Raw genomic sequence first — 23,494 nt, 5'->3', positions numbered from 1 at the left:
CATATACAGACGCTGACCCCCCAGCAGCACGAAGGCTGCACCTGTGTGGTCCCGTTCACACACTATTCCATATCCTGACTAATACACACACACAAACACACACACAGCATATTCAAATAAGTCAGCAAAGCATCCAGCAGAAAATAGATCGCATGGTGTTTGGGCACTGGGGCATATAATGATGGTTTGGCACAGAGAATGATGAATGAGGCACAACCAGCAGCTAACCAGCACAGAAGAAAGCAGAGGAAAGCAGAGGGAAGGGGATGAAGTGGAGAGGTAGGTGAGAAATTGCTCTACCCAAAGGTGTGATTTGTAACTTTTATCAGGGTGATGCACTTGGAAAGAACAGGCAGATTTCAAGAGTGGTGTTGCACAAAGTGGAAGAAGAACCCAGAAGGGAAGATCAGGTTTGGGGTGGGGAACAGAATATAGGAAGTTATCTTATACCAAGTCAGACCATTTGGTCCATCTAACTCAGCATTGCCTACACATTTCCTGCCATACCTGGAGATGCTGGGGGTTGAAACCAGGCGCTCTGAGCACAAAGTGGATGCTCTAGCACTGAGCTACTTCTAATATGAAGCTGTCTTGCATCAAGCAACACCAACTTGCTTAGTAGTGCTGCTATGAGATGACCCTTCTGACTGCAGGTGCCAGGGATTGAACCTGGGGCCTTCTACGCACAAAGCAAATGATCAACCACTCACGGAGCTACAGCTATTCCGCCTCCACCTGCACAAGGCAACACAGTGCGGCAGGATCACCATAGGCTGATTACAAGAGCAGATGGTGAAAGGGTCACTGCAAGCACAACCAAGCTCATTTGCACTCCCACTACCGCTCTGTATCTTAATCTTAAATTTGTTCCATTCATGAAGTTGGTAGCTATAGGAAATCAAATGCAAAAATGCCTTGGTGCCTGAATGAAAACAACAACGACCCAAGTATATGGTGGATCTATAGGAAGAGGATGCAGCCCATAATTTTAGCTGCAGTTTTCAGCCAATCCACATCAAAGAGGAGGGGGAAAAACAGATTTCTGTTGCCTTTCACTACAGGACTTTTGATCTGGCAGTACTCTAGCCGTTGAAAACTCTGCCCGAAGGAATAGATGGTTTAAATATTTCAGATACGCAGATAGCAGTCCAACTGAGTTTTAATAGCTAGCGGGGACACATTTCACCACTTTTTTTTGTATGTATCCAAAATCATTCCAGCCACATCTCTCCTTTTTTCACTTACCAGTTGGGGATTCAGAAACCACAGGTCATTCGTACAGCCCTCAAGCAGTGACCCAGCCTGTTTGACTCCAAAGAGTGAAGAGAGACAGTTGCAGAGAGACAGTCAGACTCCTAGAAAGAGGAACCGGATGTCTTGTTCCCAAAGAAATCACAATTTTTGTTGACAAAAGAAAAAGCTGGCTCGAAGGATGGGGTGGGGAGAGAAAGGAAACTAGGTCAAAAGTACAAGCAGCTTTTTTACTTGTTTTGACGAATGCAGCTATTTTTTCATTCTTTATCTAAAGCAACGGAAGAAAGCATCAAAATACCAGTCTCTCTCTCTCTCTATGAAGGACCATGAACACAATGGCAGTTCATATGCTTCTTTATATGCAGAAGGATCCAACTTCAATCCCTGGTATTTTCAGGTAGGACTAGGAGGGTACCTCTGCCTGAGGCCCTGGAATGCTGCTGCGATTTAGGACAGGCGATACTAGGCTTAGATAGACCAATTGTCTTCTAGAGGGAAGATACAACAAAATACCAATCGAACAAAGATTATGTCCCTGTAACAGCAACGAAATCGAAACCATCGGGCATGTCATCTTATATTGCCCATTATATCGAGACTCAAGAAAAGAGCTGATCGAGCCGATTCTGAGGAAAATACCTCGTAGTACAGACGACACCTGTATCAGACACCTCTTAGCTGACAAAGAGCCCGAAATCAACAGGTCTGTGGCAAAGTACTGTTACATTGCAACAAGAATAAGACAAGCAATGATGTCAGCAACGGAGTTCAAATTGTAAACATCGAAGGAACGATAATAAACAGTAGTGACATTTGAATTGAATCCTTAAAACCTTAAAAGTCGAAACCTGGTCATAAACATAAGCACCAATTATGTGATTTGGCCATATTTCCACTGTTACCTCTAGCACAATATTACTTATAATGTCATATTTTATTTTATAAATTGCTTGCTGGTCATTGACCTTATTAAAGATATTTGATTTGACCAATTGTCTGGTTTGGTATAAGACAGCTTCCTATGTTCTTCTAACATCAAGCAGACTGGTGCCTGAGCAAAGGAAGTACAGGAGAATCTTAGGTCTACTGATAAACTGCACCACTCAACATAAGGAGGCCCTCTGCCTGGTTCCCTGTAGCTTCACTCCTTGCAGAGAGGGAACTGCCAGAAGGCCCTCAGCACTGGACCTCAGTGTCCGGGCTGAACGATGGGGGTGGAGACACTTTGAATTGTGCTCAGAAACCAACACTTTGAATTGTGCTCGGAAACGTACCAGGAGCCAACGTAGGTCTTTCAAGACTGGTGTGATAATGGTCCCTGCGGCTGCTCCCAGTCACCAGTCTAGCTGCCCCATTCTGGATTAGTAGTAGTTTCCGAGTCAACCTCATATGGGATGATGATAGTCGAAGTTCAAGATCACCTGGAGATCACCACGTTGATTACCCCTGCTCTAAAGCTTTGCATGAGAAAATGTGAAAATCCAGATGCAGTGTTCTGCTTGCAAGAGGGTGGGCATCCGAAGAGCACTACACAAAGTATCATGTTACTGCAAACAGCCCTTGCAGCTGTGATCCTTCTCTTCATGGTCCCTTGGACCCAATCCATAATTACAGTTATAAACTTGCAGCTTTCGAATTCTGGAGCTGCGGAGATGGCAATGGTGTACACAGTAACCATATTGCTCTCCAACATGTTTGCTCCCCAAGGAGCAAACGCGTTCTCCAGGGCGCAGTATTTTATGAAGGGCAAAAGCCAGGCCAGAAGCTCCACAATGGCTGGCACTTATATTCCACTGCGGTGCGCAAGGGTACCAGGCGGAATGATGGTAATAGGAAGCACTTGCCTTACAGCACTAAAATAATGGATTGAATTCTTCACAGGACAAATTGCAACTTATCAAGCCCAAGTCATTACACATTCCACCGCTTGTCTTCTTTAAGAATTCATGCTGCTTTATGCAAACATACATTTTTCATAAAGCCACCACCACAACTCGCACAAAGGAAGAAAACTGTAGTCTTTTCTCAACACCAAGAATCTGTGGTGAGTATCTTTTGTTAGTTAATAGTCTCAGCACAGGTCTTTAATGTGCTTTGAACAGAGAGAGCAGCAGCAGCCAAAGACTTAATGTTTAACCAATTAGGTTATTTGAAGGCTTTGTCATCACTGCAGGCAGGTCAAAAATGCACGCGCTAAGAAATAGAGCAGAATTCTGAGTAAAAACAGGCAGGCAAGAGTGAAAGCTGGCAGTCTATACAGTCGTACCTTGGAAGTTGAACGGAATCCATTCTGGAAGTCGTTCGACTTCCAAAACATTCGGAAACCAAGGCACATCTTCCAATTGGATGCAGGAAGCTCCTGGAGCCAATCAGAAGCCGTGGAACCCACGTCGGACGTTCCAGATCCAAAGAACGTTCGCAAACCGGAATACTCACTTCCGGGTTTGCGGCATTTGGGAGCCAAAACGTTTGACTCACAAGGTGTTCGACTTCTGAGGTACGGCTGCATATTTAAAAGTGAATTTTAAAACTCTTTTTTTTTTATAGTTTACATGTGCCATGTATAGGGATGGGTGTATCTGTCAAATCTGAGTTCTCTCAGTTTCTAGTTGTTCCTCTCTTAAATTCAGTTTCTGCATTAGCTTGTGAACTGTTTCCCCCCACCCTGTCCTCATAAAAATTCATCGGCATTTTAATCCGAATTTACCTTGATATACACAAGTTTATATGCAATTTTGCCTAATATACATTTCCCCGAATATAATGCATTTCTGTATATGACTTTCACTAATACATGCCTCTTCAAGTATACTTTACCTTAATATATGGATTTTTACACACATTACTTGGCTGGATGACTTCATTGCAAAATTTGGAGAAGTGCAAATTTCTAAAGATGCCAATGCCTATTGCTTCGGAAAGTGTGAAATAGGTATTTTCACCATTAAATGTGAGCTGAATATAATTTCTCCCCCCTCCCTAGTTATGTGTGTGCCATATTCAGCACACAGCAGCACACAAATGAGAAGGATGCAAACACATGGTCCTACTGTCACAGCTTATATCCAAAATGCACAGGCCCTGACAGGCCGTCAACAAGCTAGCCTTCAAGCAATTAGCTAAAGCCTTTTTGTGCATCTCCAACTGCAGCAGAGAAGCAAGCAATATCGATGCAGACTGACAACCTGTTACCAGGGTCAGGGGCCTGCAGTCCTGCAGGTGTCACTGGACTCCCATCACGTCAGGCAAGCATAGCCAACGGTCAGGGATGACTGGAGATGTAGTTCACAAACACCTGGAGGGCTCCGGGTTCCCCAACACTGTTCTATTAGTTTACCGGAGTGCCTAGATCCTGATCATTACTGCCTTTTACCCCCTTATAATTTGATATGGAACAGCATCATTTCACTCACCTCTGCAAGCCGCTGCAATTTGCTGAATATTACTACAAACCTCTAAAGTCATTATTAATGAAGCTCCCTCTACAGCAGTAGCTACAGAGAGACCAGAGTAGAATGAGATATAAATCATAAAGTGATGGGCACATTAAAGCTGACATTTCCAATATTTTGCCTGTCTCACATCGCTGCTTCTCGTTATCACCCTTTGTTCCATATTTTATTTATTCTATGTGATTAACTTTATATGGATCTGTTAAAAACATGACAGCTTAACATTGTTATAATAATTGAAATCTATTTCAGAGCCTTGATTTGCCAGTTTGTTGTTCAACAACAACAAATACTCACTTAGCGGCCTTTGAATAAAGAAGTGCATTGGTAAGCTTATGTAAAAGCAAAGAACAAGTTTGCATTTGATTTTTAAGATGCAACGAGAAAATAAAGGGGATGGGGAGGGATGCACACAACTGCGTTTTTACTAACACAACCAAAGGAAGGCAATGGAATATTTTTTAAAATATTTTGCTCCCCATACTTACTAAAATGAATACTTGAAACAAAGAAAACTACTTCAACTCTTTTGAGTATACCAGAGGGACATGGACCAAGGAGAGTTCATGTGATTAAAAGAACCATCCCACATAGCTCAGTTGTGCAAAATCAATATTGAAGAATCATTTATTGTTATGTGATGAATACAGTGGTACCTTGGGTTAAATACTTAATTCATTCCGGAGGTCCGTTCTTAACCTGAAACTGTTCTTAACCTGAAGCACCACTTTAGCTAATGGGGCCTCCTGCTGCTGCCGCACCGCCAGAGCACGATTTCTGTTCTCATCCTGAAGCAAAATTCTTAACCTGAGGTACTATTTCTGGCTTAGTGGAGTCTGTAACCTGAAGCGTATGTAACCTGAAGCGTTTGTAACCCGAGGTACCACTGTATGGTCAATTGAATGAGTTCCTACTTTAACAAGCACAGCTTGGATTTCCAGGTACCTTTGGGTTTTTACCTGAAACCTGTTTTCCCCATTCCTGGTAGTTTCTACTGCACAATTACAAAGATCAAATTTGTGTATACCTTTCCATGAACTGGTTTGTTGCAGTTCCTTATGTACATCCCAATAGAGAAATATGCTTTCTCCTTGAAAGAAATTATTTTCAATCATATTGAGGGCTGCAAAATTTGTTCTGGAAAGTAAGGAATTCTGATCTCAGCATTTAAGAGACACTGAGATGTTTTGATTTTGATAACTCACTTGATATGAAAAGCACAAGGCTGCAATCCTTAACCCCCACTTACCTGGGAGTAAGCTATACTGAATGCAGTAGGACTTACTTCTTAGTTGGTTTGCTCTGCCAGCAGTACACCTCAGTATGTCTATTTCTTGATTATTTGTGATCCCATCTTTTTTTTAGCCTGTAGGGTGGGTACTGTTGTGAATTGTTAAAACATGTTCCTATTTAAATAGTGCCATACTTATAGATTGTGGTGGCTTTTTATTATTATGCAATAACATACATATGTCTGCATTCTTGCACATAGTTCTGTAGTTTTACACCAGGGATGGCCCTTCAGATGCTGCTGTACTACAAAACCCATCACCCCTGACCATGCTATCTGGCATTGTTGGAAGCTGAGAGTCCAACAACTTCTGTAGGGCCAAATATGCAATGCAAGACCATGTTTCTGACTAATTTCCAGCATGCTGTGGGAGAAACTATCCCCAGTACATTACTACTGCTTCTAGAAATATCGTGCCTTGGTCCTCATCATTTCTTGACTTTATTTGATGTACATTCCTAAGAATTTGGGTTGGGGTCCAGGACAACTTTGTAAGCACATCAAGGGGTCAATGAACTTAAGAGGTTTGGGAAACTCTGCTTTAAATAGTTATTTCTGAACCTTATGTACACAACTGTGGCATGGAGCTCACACACTGGAGCACACAGGAATGCCTTTCACAAGCTATGATAAAGGGAGCTTGGGAAAAGAAGGCTATGGCAACAGTGAAATCTGTGGGATTGGGGAATCAAGGGCCATTTCCCTGTCTGTGGAGGTGGGTGGGTTGAGAGAGAAAGCGATGAATATATGGGCATGGAAAAAGAAAGTGTGCCAAAGACGGCCGAGAGACATACATTGAGGGAGATGTAATAGGGACAGGGGCTGAGGATCTTGGCAACACTTTTCATCCCCTTTGCCAGTCCCAAAAATTGGCTTCTAGTGTCATTCACGGCAATTAAAATGAGATACAAGGAACAATATAAAACACTGCTGGGGGGGTGGGGGTGGTTCTTGGCTATGTCCACACATGATGGAAGGGTGCCTGGACAAAGCCTCTGCTCCTTCTGACAGCCTCAGCGTCTGTGACAAACACTGCAGATGATCCAAAGAATACCACGAATTCTCAACATACCAATTGGTTCTGTGCAAACATTATAGGCAAGAAATTAAGATACAGCAAATCCAGAGCTGGGGAATCTAAGGGTCTCCAGCTGTCGCTGAACTACAACTCCCATCATCCATGACAACCGACTGTGCTGGTTAGGGCTGATGGGAGCTGGGAGCCTAACAATCTATGGAGGTGAGATACAACCTCATCCTTGCATTAAGCAAAGCAATAAGGTAAAGGTAAAGGTACCCCTGCCCGTACGGGCCAGTATTGACAGACTCTGGGGTTGTGCGCCCATCTCACTCTAGAGGCCGGGGGCCAGCACTGTCCGAAGACACTTCTGGGTCACGTGGCCAGCGTGACAAAGCTGCATCTGGCGAGCCAGCGCAGCACACGGAAACGCCGTTTACCTTCCCGCCAGTAAGCGGTCCCTATTTATCTACTTGCACCTGGGGGTGCTTTCGAACTGCTAGGTTGGCAGGCGCTGGGACAGAGCAACGGGAGCGCACCCCACCAATATCTAACTGCAAAACACGGTATGTATACAGCTATTAGGCATGGTCAGGATACGACATTTCTACACGATATGGAAGTGCTTGTGAACTCAATGCCACCACCCTCATCGTGGTGCTTCCCTTGCTGCCCTCTGCCTTGCTACATCCTCACCCCAGCACATGGCAGCAGTCCACCTAGTGCACTGTGACCGAGGTATGGACCTTCATAACATTGGTGTCCAACCCTCAGCCAAATCGTACAATACCCTATTGGTTAATTATTATTTTTTTAGAAGAGAAGGTGAAAAGGGGGAGAGCCCACAGCTTATTGGTAGAAGACATGCTCTGCGCGCAGAAATCCCAGGTTCACTTGGCATGTCCAGCTAAAAGCAGGGTTTCTCAAACTTGGGACTCCAGCTGTTTTTTTTGGCCTACAACTCCCATCATCCCTAGCTAGCAGGACCAGTGGTCAGGGATGATGGGGACTGTAGTCTAAAAACAGCTTGGGAGACAGGTTTGGGAAACCCTGAGCTAAAAGGATAGCATATGATGGAAACGACCTCTGCTCAAGACCCTGGAGAGCTACTGGCAGTCAGAGCAGACAATACTGAGCTTAGGTCCACCTTCCCAGCCTGGTATCTTCCAGATGTCTAGGTCTACTGCTCCCATCAACCCTGGTCAGCATGACTAATAGTCAGGGATGATAGGATGGGTAGTTGAAAACATCAGGAGGGCACCAGGTTGGGGAAGGCCATGCTTAAAGCAAAATTGGTCTAACTTGGTAGAAGGCAGCTTCCTGAGCTCTTATGCTTCTTATTAAACTGCAGGAAACACTTGGGAATGAATCTTTAATCTACTTCAGCATACAGTGGTACCTTGGGTTAAGTACTTAATTTGTTCTGGAGGTCTGTTCTTAACCTGAAACTGTTCTTAACCTGAAGCACCACTTTAGCTAATGGGGCCTCCTGCTGCTGCCGCACCGCCAGAGCACGATTTCTGTTCTCATCCTGAAGCAAAATTCTTAACCTGAGGTACTATTTCTGGCTTAGTGGAGTCTGTAACCTGAAGCATATGTAACCTGAAGCGTTTGTAACCCGAGGTACCACTGTATTCTCAAGACAGCAGTCCTCAAACTTGCAGTAAGACAGAAGTATTTGTAGAAGGGATCACAACTCAGCAGTGAGCACATGCTTCCCATACATTCGATGCCAGGATCAATCCCCGGTATTTCCAGTTGCAAGGACCCAAAGATTTCACCCCTCCCATATCCAAGAATCTGCTGATGAGTCTGGTGATTTTCCAGAGAGGAGGGGCGGTGTTCTGCTCTCTACTTATTCCACTCCAGCCGAACGTCAGTGTGTCGGAGAGAGAGAGACTGAGTGTTAGAGAGAGATCGTGTGTTTAGATAAGGTTGCTGATAAGACCAGCTGCAGACACTCAGTGCATGTCAGCATTCATTTTGCTTAGACCTCATATAGCTCTGTATATAGTTGTGTATTATAGTTGTAGATTGAATAAAGAAGATATTCTACAGAGCCGCTCTCCGAGTCGTTTATGCTCTGCTGTACTCTGCTGTGCGACGACTGTCTTCTTGTTGGAGTGAATCCGGTGCTCACAACTCTAAGCTGTGAGTCCACAGCACTTTGACCTGTTCCTGTGCAGAAGGTGGTCTCTGGAAGTGCTACCCAGCTCGCCTAGCCCAGTCGGGGCTGAAGTGGATGAGTCCAGTTGGTGACACTGGCTCAAGGGTGATGCTGACAGCAAGGACTCTACCGCTGAGCTGTGGTCCTTTCTTGGAAACGGGTCAAGTAGCTGCTGATAGTAAAGACCCCTACCTGAGACCCTGGTGAGGCAGTAGAAAATACAGAGGCAGAAGGGCAAATAGTCTGCTATAAGGGGGCTTCCTGTATCGCTAAGGAGACTGTAGGAATTAAGACCTTTTGTCTTTGAAAATAGTGGATCTCAATGTGACATGCTAGAATTGAAGACGGGCCCTATGTTTAATCAGGTTGAAGTCTACAGGTTTAAAGTATTCTATGCTACTCCAGAATTCAACTACAAATTAATTACAGTGGTACCTCGGGTTATGAACTTAAAGTCCGTTCTTAATCCGAAACCGTTCTTAACCTGAGGCGCGCTTTCACTAATGGCGCCTGCTGCTGCCGCCGCACCACCAGGCACGATTTTCGTTCTCATCCTGGGGCAAAGTTCTTAACCCGAGGTACTACTTCCAGGTTAGCGGAGTTTGTAACCCAAAGTGTTTGTAACCTGAGGTGTTTGTAACCCGAGGTACCACTGTACTACTGACAACTAGTCCTGCTTACATTTTAGTATATGGCATAACATTTCAATTCTCACCGAGTCATTAAAATGGTCAGCTTTTAAAGTGATTCTGAAAACACAAAAAATAGATATTTCAACAACAAAACTCAGTGGTGGTGTTTTTTGCACAATACCCCTGGTTGAGGAATGACCACATATGCTTTCTGTGTGGTATAAATATTGCACAATGGTTGGGGGGGGGGTGCTTAAGAGCAGCTTTATTATGCAATGCCAGAAACAGATGGCCAGAATAAGAGTTATGCCTGAGAATTGTGGAGGGGGTGGGGAATCATAGCAGCAGTCATGAGTATTTATCGCTTTTCACAGTTACCAGGTAAAACATTGATCAATTCTCTCAGCTGTTACCCAACAGCATTAATTTCTTGTTTCCCCCTCTTGCTTTTGTACTAAATAAGAAAGCCATTTATTAAGCCCTAAAGATGTGTAGCAATTCATTTACAACTCCAAATCCAGTCACACCTGTAAAGTACTGCTGCTTGGGAAACAAATTAAACTTTGGCACATACTTAAATTTTAACGTGCATTTGATTCACAACACTTGCTTGTTTTTATGGGCACACAACACGTGCACTTCCACTTGGCTTAAGCTTACCGCAAAATTCCTATCTTCTAAGTATACAACACATGGATTGAATAAATATAGGAGCCAGAGGAACTGGAATAATCTAATTTTGAATACTATCTGAGAAACACCTTGTCACAGTTCCCAGTCCAATTCACTGAAATAAACAGGGATTATGCCTTAGCCTAGTGCTGTTCTTTGACAATTCCCCTATATTTCAACTGAGATTAAAGATACTTCTGATGGGTTGTGCTATTTATGAAGGCTGGTGTGGTACAATACATTACACTGGGAACTACTATATTTAAACTACATCAACAAAATAAGTAATATAACATCTACAACAATGTAAGAGGATTCACTTATTTTTACTAGAATCCTAATACCATATAAAGCATATACATTCACTTCTAAAGTGATTTTCAATATCCACCCCGTTTCACTCAATGCCCAAGTGAGTTTACTTATAACAGATGTATCATGTAGTTTAATGTGCCATTTTCTTAATATACCGGTAGTCATTTGAAAATTCCTCAGGTATTGTTAAATCTTGGTGTTACAATGATGTAAAACATAATCCATTCTTTTACTTCCGGTACAGTCCATTTTAATATTTAAAATATTGAATACTTTTTAAGGTAGAAACTTAACTTTCCAAAAGCACATATTTGCCTTCAGAATCCTCTAGCACTGCCATAAGATCACAACAATGAACAAAGTCCCTTCCCTCTTGCCTACATTTCAGAAGTTTCCAATCATTTTTATATTATAATTAGCTCTTGATACCACTGCAATATCATTTTTTAAAATTATGTTCCTTTAATCATATTTGAGATTGTAATAGGGTAGCAATACCTTTGATATCATTTTAAAACTATTTTCATGTAATACAGAAGCTACTTTATTCATTTACTTCTTAATTACTGTGACATGTGTCATTACTACCAATTTTATTTATTACATTTATACCTCACCTCTTCTCCACAACAACCCTGTGTGGTAAAAGGTAAAGAACCTCTGGACGGCTAAGTCCAGTCAAAGGTAACTATGGGGTTGCAGCGCTCATCTTGCTTTCAGGCTGAGGGAGCCAGCGTTTGTCTGCAGACAGTTTTCTGGGTTATGTGGACTAAACCGCTTCTAGAGCAATGGAACACCATGACAGAAACCAGTGCACACAGAAATGCCGTATACCTTCCCACCACAGCGCTGCTTTCAAACTGCTAGATTGGCAGGAGCTAGGAAAGAGCAACGGGAGCTCACCCTGTCTCAGGGATTCGAACCGCCGGTTCTCATCAGCAAGCCCAAGAGTCTCAGTGGTTTAGACCACAGCGCCACCCGTATCCCGTGTGGTAGAGTAGCCTGAAAGACAGTGACTGACCCAAGGACCAAGTGGGGAACCCTGGTCTCCCAGGTCCCTACTCTGACACTTTTAACCACTACAGCACACTGGCTTTAAGGTGATTGTGATGGCACATGAAGTCCAATACAGCTTAGATCTCAGTTACTTAAAGGATCATCTGTCCCTTTATCAGCTTAAAGGTAAAGGGACCCCTGAACATTAGGTCCAGTCGTGGCCAACTCTGGGGTTGCGGCACTCATCTCGCTTTATTGGCCGAGGGAGCCAGCGTACAGCTTCCAGGTCATGTGGCCAGCATGGCGAACCAGAGCAGCACACAGAAACACCGTTTACCTTCCCGCCAGAGCAGTACCTATTTATCTACTTGCACTTTGACGTACTTTCGAACTGCTAGGTTGGCAGGAGCAGGGATCAAGCAACAGGAGCTCACCCCGTCACGGGGATTCGAACCACCAACATTCTGATTGGCAAGTCCTAGGCTCTGTGGTTTAATCCACAGCGCCACCCGCATCCCATACTTTATCAGCTTACCTGTCTGAAAACCCTTCTCTGCGCTACATGGCCTGGTGAGATTTGTTATGCTGAGACATGGGAGAGTGATTTCTCTGAGCTGGCACCCAATTTATGGAATGCCTTCCTCTCTATGATCTACCGGGAGCTGACTTTTTGCTTTCCAGTGGCAGCTAAAATCATGGTTGTTCACTCAGGTGTTGACAATGTGTTACTCCCTGGACTGGGTGCTAAAATGTAGTTGGCTGTGTCCTGTAGACCAGTGGTTCCCAATTGGTGCTCCGCGGACCCCTGGAGGTCCATGGCACCATTCATGTAACAAAAAACTACCATAGAGGTATCAAAAATTTCAAAAGTAGGGAGTCCATGACTTGGCTTTTGAAAAAGAGGGGGTCTGCAGTACTTAGTTAATTGGGAAACACGGGCTACAGACTGTTAAGAGGCTGATTTGCTTTATCTGTCCTCATTTTATTGTATAATTCTATATATTATTGTTGGTTGTGGGGGTTTTTTAATTGCTGATTGCATCCATCCCACCCACCCTGGGATGGATTACAATGAAAGGCATGTCACACATACTTTAAATAAATTAAAATATTATTGTCATTTAAGGGTCACAAACTCCACTTGGCCAAGAATACCGTATTTTTCGCCCTATAGGACGCACTTTTCGCCCTCCAAAAATGAAGGGGAAATGTGTGTGCGTCCTATGGGGCGAATGCAGGCTTTCGCGGGCTTGCAAGGCTTGTGGGCAGCAGCCTGCCGCCCCATAAGCTCGGGGCACAGCGGGGAGGCAGAGCGCCGCCATCCCGCTGTTCCCCGACCTGGTTTGGATTCCACTGGTTTTGGGGGGGGGGAATAAAGGGGGGGAATTTCCTTTATTTCCCCCACAAAAAACTAGGTGCGTCCTATGGGCCGGTGCACCCTATGGGACGAAAAATACGGTATACAAAGAGGCTGCAGCAAGAGTTAAACACTAGCCTCACAGTAAAGACTCTCCACTGGATGACACCAGCAGCTATTTGAATACACTTTACCAAGAATACCAGAAGGCTGGATGCTGCTGGAATATCTAGTCAGTTTTCACAACCAGCCAGCATCCGGGGGAGACCTCACCATAAAGTAGTGTGAAAATAGTTAGATGATAGATTCCAGATTTCCATGCCTCCGGTCTCCGTTTCCGTATGTCACAAAAAGGCTCGATGGGTCATTATTTTGCTTCAGAAGCAAAGTATCTCTTAAGGCCAGCTCTGACGGCATGTACAGTTGTATTGTCAGACGATGATCATCACAAGTACATCAGCAGAAAACCGCTACCTCTAAAGCTGTCGCACGCAGCACCCAAGGCTGACTGAAGACATTTATTCTTTAACTCTCACTGTAGTCAAAGGTTACTTCCAACCGGCAGATGGAAACTGACTTCAAAAGAGCTTTGAAGAATCAAGGTCAGAGAGAGCTAATGCCCTGAGGATTTATAGCAGTCACGAAAAGGCATTGGCACATACAACTAATTATACGTATTGGATGGTGGCTATTAGCTATGGCACCCATGTTCACATAGCCTAATATATAAAAAATATGTAGATACTTATTTATAAATGGCTAACAAAAAGTGGTATGCAACACGCTTAACAAAAAATGAAGGTCAAAATACAATCAATAGAGCAAAACAAGTAATAATCAAATATGTGCTGAGTAGCAAAAATGAGATACCAGGCCATATTGCTATTTCCCAAAGGTTTATTTAAAAATAAATGTTTCTAACATGTGTCAGAAACCACAGATAGACTCATGTTGAATGTCCACAGGGAGTGTGTTCCAGAGCGTAGGCACCATGATGGAAAATGATCTCTTCTGAGTAACTGCTCATGAACGTGCAACCGTACCAGGAGGGCCTCTTTGAATAACCATCATGACCAGGAACAATAAGGGAGAAGGTGGTCTCTCACATAAACATGTTCTATACTAAGGGAACTCTGGGAGAGGTGAGTGAGGGGAAGTTCTGTTGTGCAGCCAGCTAGGACTGCTCATGCTAGGAGAACTGTTTAGTTTCACATTGCCTGTTATTATTTTTGGAGAGGGTTGTTTGAGATAGTGTAGAATACTGCCTTCCAGTGTTTAAAAACTGTGCTCACAATGAGTTGCACTCAGCTAAGTCCTACTCATAAGGAAACCTATTAGCTTCAATGGGTCTACTCTGAGTAGGAGTAGCATACACTACCCATTAACAATATTTTATATGAAAAATAGTAAGAGAGGAACTAATATTGCAAACTAAGGGGGCAACTCTATATGCACTTATGTGGATAAACAACCACGTAGTAAATGAGATTTAACTTATTCTGAGTTGACATGCATAGGAATTAGATATGCACAGGAAGAAGTGGATAACTCAGTTGGTTAGAGCATAGTGCTGATATTGCCAAGGTTACAGGTTCAATCCCCAAACAGGACAGCTGCATATTCCTGCATTGCAGGCAGTTGGGTCCCGTCCAACTCTACAATTCTATGATGCTATGATTGACCTGTAGAACACTGGTGTCTGCTGTTAAAACCCTAACCAGGTTTTGAAGAGAAATTTCTTAACTTATCAGTGAAAAGGGAGGAGGGGGTCCAGGCAGATATGCCAAGGAAGAAGCTGCAAGGTTTTCTAATGAAGACTCTCTCACATATCCCAACCCACTTTTGCCTGAATAACTGTTAGAAGAGCATCTTCATCAGATCTTAGGGGACTGGCACTATGATACAAGATAGCCTGGACTTAAGGAATTTCGAGCTTTAAAGGTGACCACAAATATCTTGGATAGTGCCTGGAAACTAAACGGTAATGAACACTCCTGCAAGCATGGGAATCCACAGGAATGTTTTGGGGGAGGTGCTGAGAGGAGGTAACAGGTCAATTTCTTACAAAAAAGGAGTAGTATCTGTACATTTGGTCTCATATCCCAGGTTTTACAAATGGTAGAAATGCAATGTTCTTTTAATGAAAGCTGGGAATTATGGTTGGGGGAGGGCTTGCCCTACTGTGGACTCCCATGGCTGCAAGTATGCTTCCACCATGAACCTAGCTGCCACATTCTGGACCAACTACAGTTTCCAGAGACTTCTCAGAGGCTGCACCCATAACAGAGCATGTTACAAATCCAATCAAGGTAGGATTAGTCTAACCATTGCTAGAGGCATCCTGCTCAAAGATGCTAACTGGCTGTTATATCAATTAAGCTGGTACCTCTGTGAAATTCATCTGATTCCCCTTCTACCACTCACAAAACCAGATTACTCCAGTACCAGAAAAGAGAATTGTTGAAGGATTTTCAATTACCATCATTTACTTACAATGAAATAAAGCCATTTTGCATTTAGTAAATTAACATTTAAAAGCTTATTTCTGAATATAGTCAACACTGACCATTTTGCATTCACGGTAATGCTTTCCTCGGGAGTACTGTTGAGTATTGTACTTAACAGCTTTCAATTGCCTTCTGCAGGGTGAAATGGCCAGGTGCTAACATAGTTCTACACAGATTTAGCAAAAAGAAAACATTTTAGAATACCTGAACAGAAGTCCCCAAGGAAAAACACAAGCCTGTTCAAAAGAGTGCAGAATCTCCACTGGTTTGGTTTGCAGTACTAAAACACAACACCTTCAGTTAATTATATCCTAAAGGGCTGCTGATTTTGGCAAGAGCAGCAGGAAAGACAGCACTCTATCAATCACTGGTTTTGGAACAGACATGGTATCATAACCTATTCCACTACAATATTCTGAAATAGGGGAGAATGCAGGCAGCACAGATTTGCTCAAGGAACATGTGTGGAACCTGTGGCCCTCCAAATGTTGGATTACAGCTCCTATCATCCCTGACCATTGGCCATGATGGCTGGGGCTGATGGGAGTTGGAATCTAGCAACATCTGGAGGGCTACAGTTCCCCACCTCTGGCCTAAGGCATTTTAAAAATATGTGATAGTGTGTCAGAGCAATAAACTGAGCACTGTTTTCCTGCACAGACTTTTGAGGGAGATGCCACGCTAGAAACCTGGGTTCTAATACACTTGAATACCAAACTCTCATATGCACTTTTCAAAAGCAAGATACTTTTAGCATGTTATTGTAATGATTGTAATATTATAATACTGTAGGTTGATGACACAACATTTTACTATGGATACTTTGGAGCCACAGAATTTTTTCTACAAATAAACCTGATACTCTGGCCTTCGGAAAGAAGGGCCAAACATTTAATAGGGACCAAAGCAGCACAATGGTAGAGCACATACCTCACAGGTAGACTGCCACAGATTCATTTCCTGAAATCTACAATTAAAAGGATCAGACCTAAAGTGACTGAAAAGACTCCTCTATCCGAGATCCTGGAAAGCCACTGCCAATTGGAGGTGGTACGGAGCTAGATGGCCCAATGGCCTGATCAGGCACAAGGCAATTTCCTATGTTCCTATAAGCAATGATACTCTGCAATATGAAAGCCTCCTGTCATATAGGACAGTGACAACAGTATCAATGGACTTTAGTATACCTGTATTTACACAAACCAATGAAAAGTATGCTGAGCGATCCTGTAATAGTTAAGTTTCTATATGTGTTTGCACATACAGGAGCATGTACATTCACAAATGAATAGAGTGTAGTTTGATGCCTCATTTAACATCTTGGCAAATACCAAGATAAAGTAAGAGAAGGCTCAGCTGGCTTTGCAGCAGCCAGAGATACCAGTCCTTGGAGGTGTTATCAGATGATTAAAGGTAAAGGGACCCCTGACCGTTAAGTCCAGTTGCGGACGACTCTGGGGTTGTGGCACTCATCTCACTTTACTGGCCAAAGGACCTGGCGTTTGTCTGCAGACAGCTTCCAGGTCATGTTGCCAGCATGACTAAGCCACGTCTGGAGAACCAGAGCAGCACACGGAAACGCCATTTACCTTCCCGCCAGAGCGGTACCTATTTATCTACTTACACTTTGACATGCTTTCAAACTGCTAGGTTGGCAGGAGCTGGGACCAAGCAACGGGAGCTCACCCCGTCACGGGGATTCAAACTGCCAACCGTATGATTGGCAAGCCCTAGGCTCTGTAGTTTAGACCACAGCACCACCTGTGTCCCTATCAGCTGATTAGGCACTTCCAATTAAGGAGATCATGTCTGTAAGAGCAGCATTTCAGTGTCACTGCTGCAAAGCTTTCTAAGAGTAAGAAAAAAATTATTTTGGACCACAGAAGTGCAGAAATATTTTGAGGGGTGTGTATTAGCAACACAACGGGTAACAAAGGGGCATTCATCTATCCACCCTATGTTTGGTGGAAAGGGCAAGGGCAAATCATAATATAGAGCTTTCTCCTTTAAAAAAAATTGTCCTGGGGAAAATGAATTTTTTAAAAGGCAAGATAAAAAGGTATAACATACAAACAAATCAGTCCTTTGCTGACAGGTAGTCCCGAGTACAGAGCTTCCATCCACAGAGTTCCCACGCATATCATGAAAAGCTCACTCATTACAGAACTGTAAAGCGCTGGGGATAGTTTGGGGTTTTGGTGTGTAACACAACTTCATTTTCAGAACTTAAGTTTCTGAACCTCACAGTTGCAGAAAAATAAACACACAATGCTACAATGCACCGTGAAAAGTCATCTCACCAAATGTAAAAGAATAAAAAGGATTGCCGTTCCTTTCTTGCTTTTCTACACCAACCTTCCTCCTGTGAATTAATGTGCAGCTCAACATGGAAATAGTAGGTTAATCTTATACCAAAGTATAAGGTAAGCCCAATTGAACTAGGAGAGTATAAGGATTGTGATTAAGCTTCTCCCATTACTTTACCTCAAAGCAAGGAACAACTTCTCATGCCAGGCTTTGTCTTAAAGATGCAGGCCCAGTAAAGAATTAAAGAAAGGTTTGCAGCTGTGGTTGTGGTGGGGGTGGAGTGGGAATCCTAATCTCCTCTTCTCTTCTGCTTATTTGGTATGCAGAATCAGCAGGTGGACAGTTTCAAGGACTTGAAGACAAACACTATTACCTGATTGCTACTGACCAAATAGCTGCTAAAGGTGCTGCTATTCAAAATTCAAAAGTTGATTACACTCCTGACAGACTTAAAAGAAAATGTGTGGAGCTATCATCGTTCAAAGGTACTTGCCTGATCTCCAAGCCCACGTTGGAATCCACTCAGTTGTGCAAATTTAAGCACAGACTTTCCTTAGGGCCAACTGTATATTATGATGGAGATCCATGGTTACATTTTTAAAGAATAAATTGAAAGGGGTCTCCATAGAGGGGTTTCAGTTTGTCCACAATGGCAGCACTATTGTGGTGCTGTTTTGCTGATCAAAATTACTCCCCCAGCTGCTCTTTGCCCTGTGAAGGTCTTGAACTGAAATAAAGTGACAACTCCCTCCATCTTGCATTTTTCATTTTTCAAATAAATAAATAAACCACAAAATACAAGGACAGTTCTTCTACATCAGGCATCCCAAACTCAGCCCTCCAGCTGCTTTGGGACTACAATTCCCATCATCCCTGACCACTGGTCCTGTTAGCTAGAGATGATGGGAGTTGTAGTCCCAAAACAGCTGGAGGGCCAAGTTTGGGGATGCCTGTTCTACATAATGGCCCACACTAGTAGAGAAAGCCTAAGGTGTACTGCTTCAAGCTGAAGTCAAGAACTAAAAAAATATTTATGTAACGTCACTATCATATATTTCCCTACGGAATTCAAGGCAGCACACATGAAGCTCCCAGCAGAGGGTTATCATTAGCAAGGATCGCTGAACTTGTATCACTTTGTTACAACTGAAGTTCCCCCTTTCCTCCCAGGAAATCAAAGTTACATATGTGGCGTGTGGCCCTTCAGTTTTATCCTCACTACAACCCTGAGAGGTGGTTTGGGCTAAAAGACAGTGATTGGGCCAAAATTAGAGTGAACCGTACTAAGCAATGATTGACCCTGGTTCTTCCAAGTCATGTGACTTTCTAGCCCCAAAACAGAAAAACAGCATGACGTTTTTCCATACCTCAAGCAGCACTCCTGGGAATATACACCTGTGTTTCCAATGGTTGTTTTCAGAACTGTAGTTTACATTTTTTTTCTTCTTGCTTCCCCAACCCATATTTCTTGTTTGCCATGTCTTTTCAATTGTAAGGGTAAGAAATATCTTACTACAGGTTTTCATAAGCTGCTCTGAGCACCTTTTAACCAGCAGGGAACAAAAGTACTTCAAATCAATAAAACAATTTACGACTCTTTTTTTCAGTACAGAGAAAATACAAATTGAAGCAAGTCAATACACACAAGGGTGGGGGGAGAAGAACGCATGAGAGAGAGAGAGAGAAAGTACACAACTCTTTCCCCCAAAAAGGTTACTTTTCAACAGACAGGGGGATCTGTTACCTTTGTTTGATGCTGAACAAGACTCCCTCAGATGAGCCTCCATCTGCAATCTGTGAAGTCCAACACCTCACTGAGAACTAAGGATTGTTGTACACTATTCAACAAAGTGTAACATCCTTGCTATTTTGCTTTACTGTGTAAGTTGCTTTGAGGCACTTGAATGTAAAAATGAAACAAAAATAATAATAATTCTCAGAAAGGTGGTCTCATTGGCATAAATGGACCTAACCACCGGATAAGCTCAGTTGGTAGAGCATGAAATACTTGATCTCAGGGTTGGGCTAAAGTTTACTGCATTGTAGGAGGTTGGACTAAATGACCCTAGCGGTCCCATCCAGCTCTACAATCCTACAATTCCAATATAGTTGTGTCCATTCATTTCATTTTGCTCTGTAAGTTGCTTTGAGGCACTTGAGTGCAAGAGGGCACCTAACAAATAATGATGATATTCAAGAATTGGTCCCATTGGAATGGAGCAAGCTTGTTTTCTTCTGCTCCGGAGGGCAGGACTTCAACCAAGTTACAAGAACGGAGATTCTGACTGAACACATGGGGAAACCTTCTGATGTTAAGAGCTGTTCGGCAGTGGAACGGACTCCCTCAGGAAGTGGTGGACTCTCCTTCCTTGGAGGTTTTAAAGCAGAGGTTGGATGGCCATCTGTCAGTGGATGCTTTAGCTCCATGGTTCCCAGCGTGGGGCACATGCCCCACAGGGGGAGCAATTTGATTTTTAAGGGGGGCAATTTGAGAATGAGTTATTAACAGTTAATGGCCTTTTAGGCTTCCTCCACGGAGTTCACTTTCTGAATAATAAGAATTATATGTCACGTGGGGGGGGGGATCAGGATTTTAGAGATGCTTAGGTGGGGAAAGGGACGCGGGTGGCACTGTGGGTTAAACCACAGAGCCTAGGACTTGCCGATCAGAAGGTTGGCGGTTCAAATCCCCGTGGTGGGGTGAGCTCCCGTTGCTCGGTCTCTGCTCCTGTCAACCTAGCACAGTGGTGCCTCGCAAGACGAAATTAATCCGTTCTGCGAGTCTCTTCGTCTTGCGGTTTTTTCGTCTTGTGAAGCACGGCTATTAGCGGCTTAGTGGCTATTAACGGCTTAGCGGCTTTAAGAAAAAGGAAACAAACTCGCCTTGCGGAACGACTCAAAAAACGGAAAACCCTTTCGTCTAGCGAGGTTTTCGTCTTGCAAGGCACCACTGCAGTTCGAAAGCACATCAAAGTGCAAGTAGATACCTTCCGGCGTTTCCATGTGCTGCTCTGGTTCGCCAGAAGCAGCTTAGTCATGCTGGCTACATGATCCGGAAGCTGTACGCCGGCTCCCTCAGCCAGTAAAGCGAGATGAGCGCCGCAACCCCAGAGTCGGTCACGACTGGACCTAATGGTCAGGGGACCCTTTACCTTTAACCTTAGGTGGGCAAAAAAAGGGTTGGGAACCGCTGATCTTCAGCAAAAGGAAAGAGCCTCACAGCTTAGATAGGGAGACTGGGCTGAGGGTCTGCAGAAGGTACACAGGCAGGAATTAACTGGAAGCTTCGCCAAGGTGGGGAGGCAGTCGCTCCCTGCCCCCCCCAGCCAAGATTGGGGAACCACTGCTTTAGCCGAATATATCCTGCATTTCAGGGGGTTGGACTAGATGACCCTTTGTGCCCCTTCCAATCCTATGAATCTATATCTGAAGGAGCGTCTCCACTCCCATCGTTCTACCTGGACACTGAGGTCCAGCGCAGAGGGCGTCTAGCGGTTCCCTCACTGCGAGAAGCCAAGTTACAGGGAACCAGGCAGAGGGCCTTCTCAGTAGTGGTGCCCGCCCTGTGGAACGCCCTCCCATCAGATGTCAAAGAGAAAAACAACTACCAGACTTTTAGAAGACATTTGAAGGCAGCCCTGTTTAGGGAATCTTTTAATGTTTGATGCATTAAAGGTAAAGGGACCCCCAACTAGTTGATGGTGATGATGATCAGGGCTGGATTTAGGTTTGATGAGGCCCTAAGCTACTGAAGGTAAAGGGACCCCGAGTATTAGGTCCAGTCGTGGATGACTCTGGGGTTGTGGCGCTCATTTTGCTTTATTGGCCGAGGGAGCTGGTGTACAGCTTCCGGGTCATGTGGCCAGCATGACTAAGCCGCTTCTGGCAAACCAGAGCAGCGCATGGAAATGCCGTTCACCTTCCCGCCGGAGCAGTACCTATTTATCTACTTGCACTTTGACATGCTTTCAAACTGCTAGGTTGGCAGGAGCAGGAACCGAGCAACGGGAGCTCACCCCGTCGTGAGGATTTGAACCGCCAACCTTCTGATCAGCAAGTCCTTGGATCTGTGGTTTAACCCACTGAGCCACCCTTTTGTTTGATGCATTACTGTATTTTAGTATTTTGTTGGAAGCCGCCCAGAGTGGCTGGGGAAGCCCAGCCAAATGGACGGGGTATAAATAAATTATTGTTATTATTAATATTATTATGAATGAATGGACCCAGGTTTGTCACGCCCATTCATTCCAACGGGTCTGCTCCGAGTGCGGCCAACACTCCAAGGCAGCCCTAAGTCAAGAGCCCTCCATCCCTCCGCGGGGAAGGGAAGCCGCGCCCCACCCATCCAAACGTCAACAGCCGCTTCCCAGCTCTGGAAGCGGGAACTGAACGGAGGGAAGAGCCGCTTCTTTCCTCGCCCACAGCCGGCTCCTTGCGCCAGGGCGCCGCCCTCAGCCGCCCGGTTCCCCTCCCGGCGCCAACCCGCCCTCAGCCGCCTCTCCTCTCCCACTTACCCCCTCAGAAGGCTAAGCGCGCAAGAACCGCCGAGCTCCCTTCCACCCGCTTCCGGGAACACAGCCCACCTCGCAACAACGGCCGCGCTCATTCGCCTCTCGGGTCCGGCCACGCCCGCCACCCGCTCATTGGCCAGGTTTGAACGCACCTCGCGCCGGCCCCTCCCTCGCCCTCGCCCCCGCCTCCTCCTTCCTTTTTTGCTCCTCGCTGATTGGCTGGCTTCGCCAAGAGCAGCTGGAAGCCCCTCAGGCTTCAAGAAGAGGCGGGGCTTTTTCCTTTGGGCAACCTGCTTTAGGTAGGGAATGTTTTCCCTGGCTGTTCCCTCCTCCTGCTCGGCCCTCTCTCCCTTTCAAATAATTTTTATTTATTTATGCTTCTTTCTGTAAATGCCTTTTTTTTGGGGGGGGGGGAGAAAATATACACGGTATATATAAAGTTTTTGGTTTTACATGCACAGAAAATAGCGTTTTTGAAAAAAATATTATGCAAATATAAGAGGGAAATAAGTCATAAGTTTAATAGAAATAGATAAAAGCAGTACTTTTTTCTGGGGGGACTCAGGGGTATGCATACCCCTAAACATTTTGTGAATCTTTGTACTTTTGTCCATTTACTGTACGTATTTATTTTTCTCAATTTGAACTATAAAATGGTGATTTTCCTGAGTCAAAATGAGAGTACCCCTTAACATTATTTTTTTAGGGGGGAAAAGCTCTTGCCAAGCAGAAGGTCGCGGTTCGAATCTCCGCGACGGGGTGAGCTCCCGTTGCTTGGTCCCAGCTCCTGCCAACCTAGCAGTTCGAAAGCACGTCAAAGTGCAAGTAGATAAATAGGTACCACTGTGGCGGGAAGGTAAATGGCGTTTCCATGTGCTGCTCTGGTTCACCAGAAGTGGCTTTGTCATGCTGGCCACATGACCTGGAAGCTCCTCTACAGACAAACACCGGTTCCCTTGGCCAGTAAAGCAAGATGAGCGCCGCAACCCCAGAGTTATCCGTGACTGGACTTAAT

At 44.3% G+C, this 23,494-nt stretch overlaps 1 protein-coding gene across 5 annotated transcripts in view; it reads right to left on the bottom strand.

Annotated features, from left to right (window-relative positions):
* TANGO2 (transport and golgi organization 2 homolog) overlaps window positions 1-22,575 on the bottom strand; it is a 102,661-nt gene extending 80,086 nt beyond the window's left edge. For 4 of the 5 annotated variants that reach the window (XM_028708991.2, XM_028708992.2, XM_077920488.1 and 1 more), the window contains exon 1: window positions 22,483-22,575. In XM_028708991.2, coding sequence (XP_028564824.2) covers window positions 22,483-22,574 — 92 coding nt within the window. In that variant the 5' untranslated portion in view covers window position 22,575. Of the gene's footprint in view, window positions 1-1,245; window positions 1,375-22,482 lie in introns of those variants that run through there. The other variant, XM_028708993.2, reaches the window with a different exon arrangement.
* Between the last annotated feature and the right edge of the window lie 919 nt (window positions 22,576-23,494).

The sequence above is a fragment of the Podarcis muralis genome, chromosome 16, assembly GCF_964188315.1.
Source record: "Podarcis muralis chromosome 16, rPodMur119.hap1.1, whole genome shotgun sequence".
NCBI lineage: Eukaryota > Metazoa > Chordata > Lepidosauria > Squamata > Lacertidae > Podarcis > Podarcis muralis.
The sequence above is the reverse complement of the archived record's forward strand: the minus strand, read 5'-3'. Positions and strand labels throughout refer to the sequence as shown.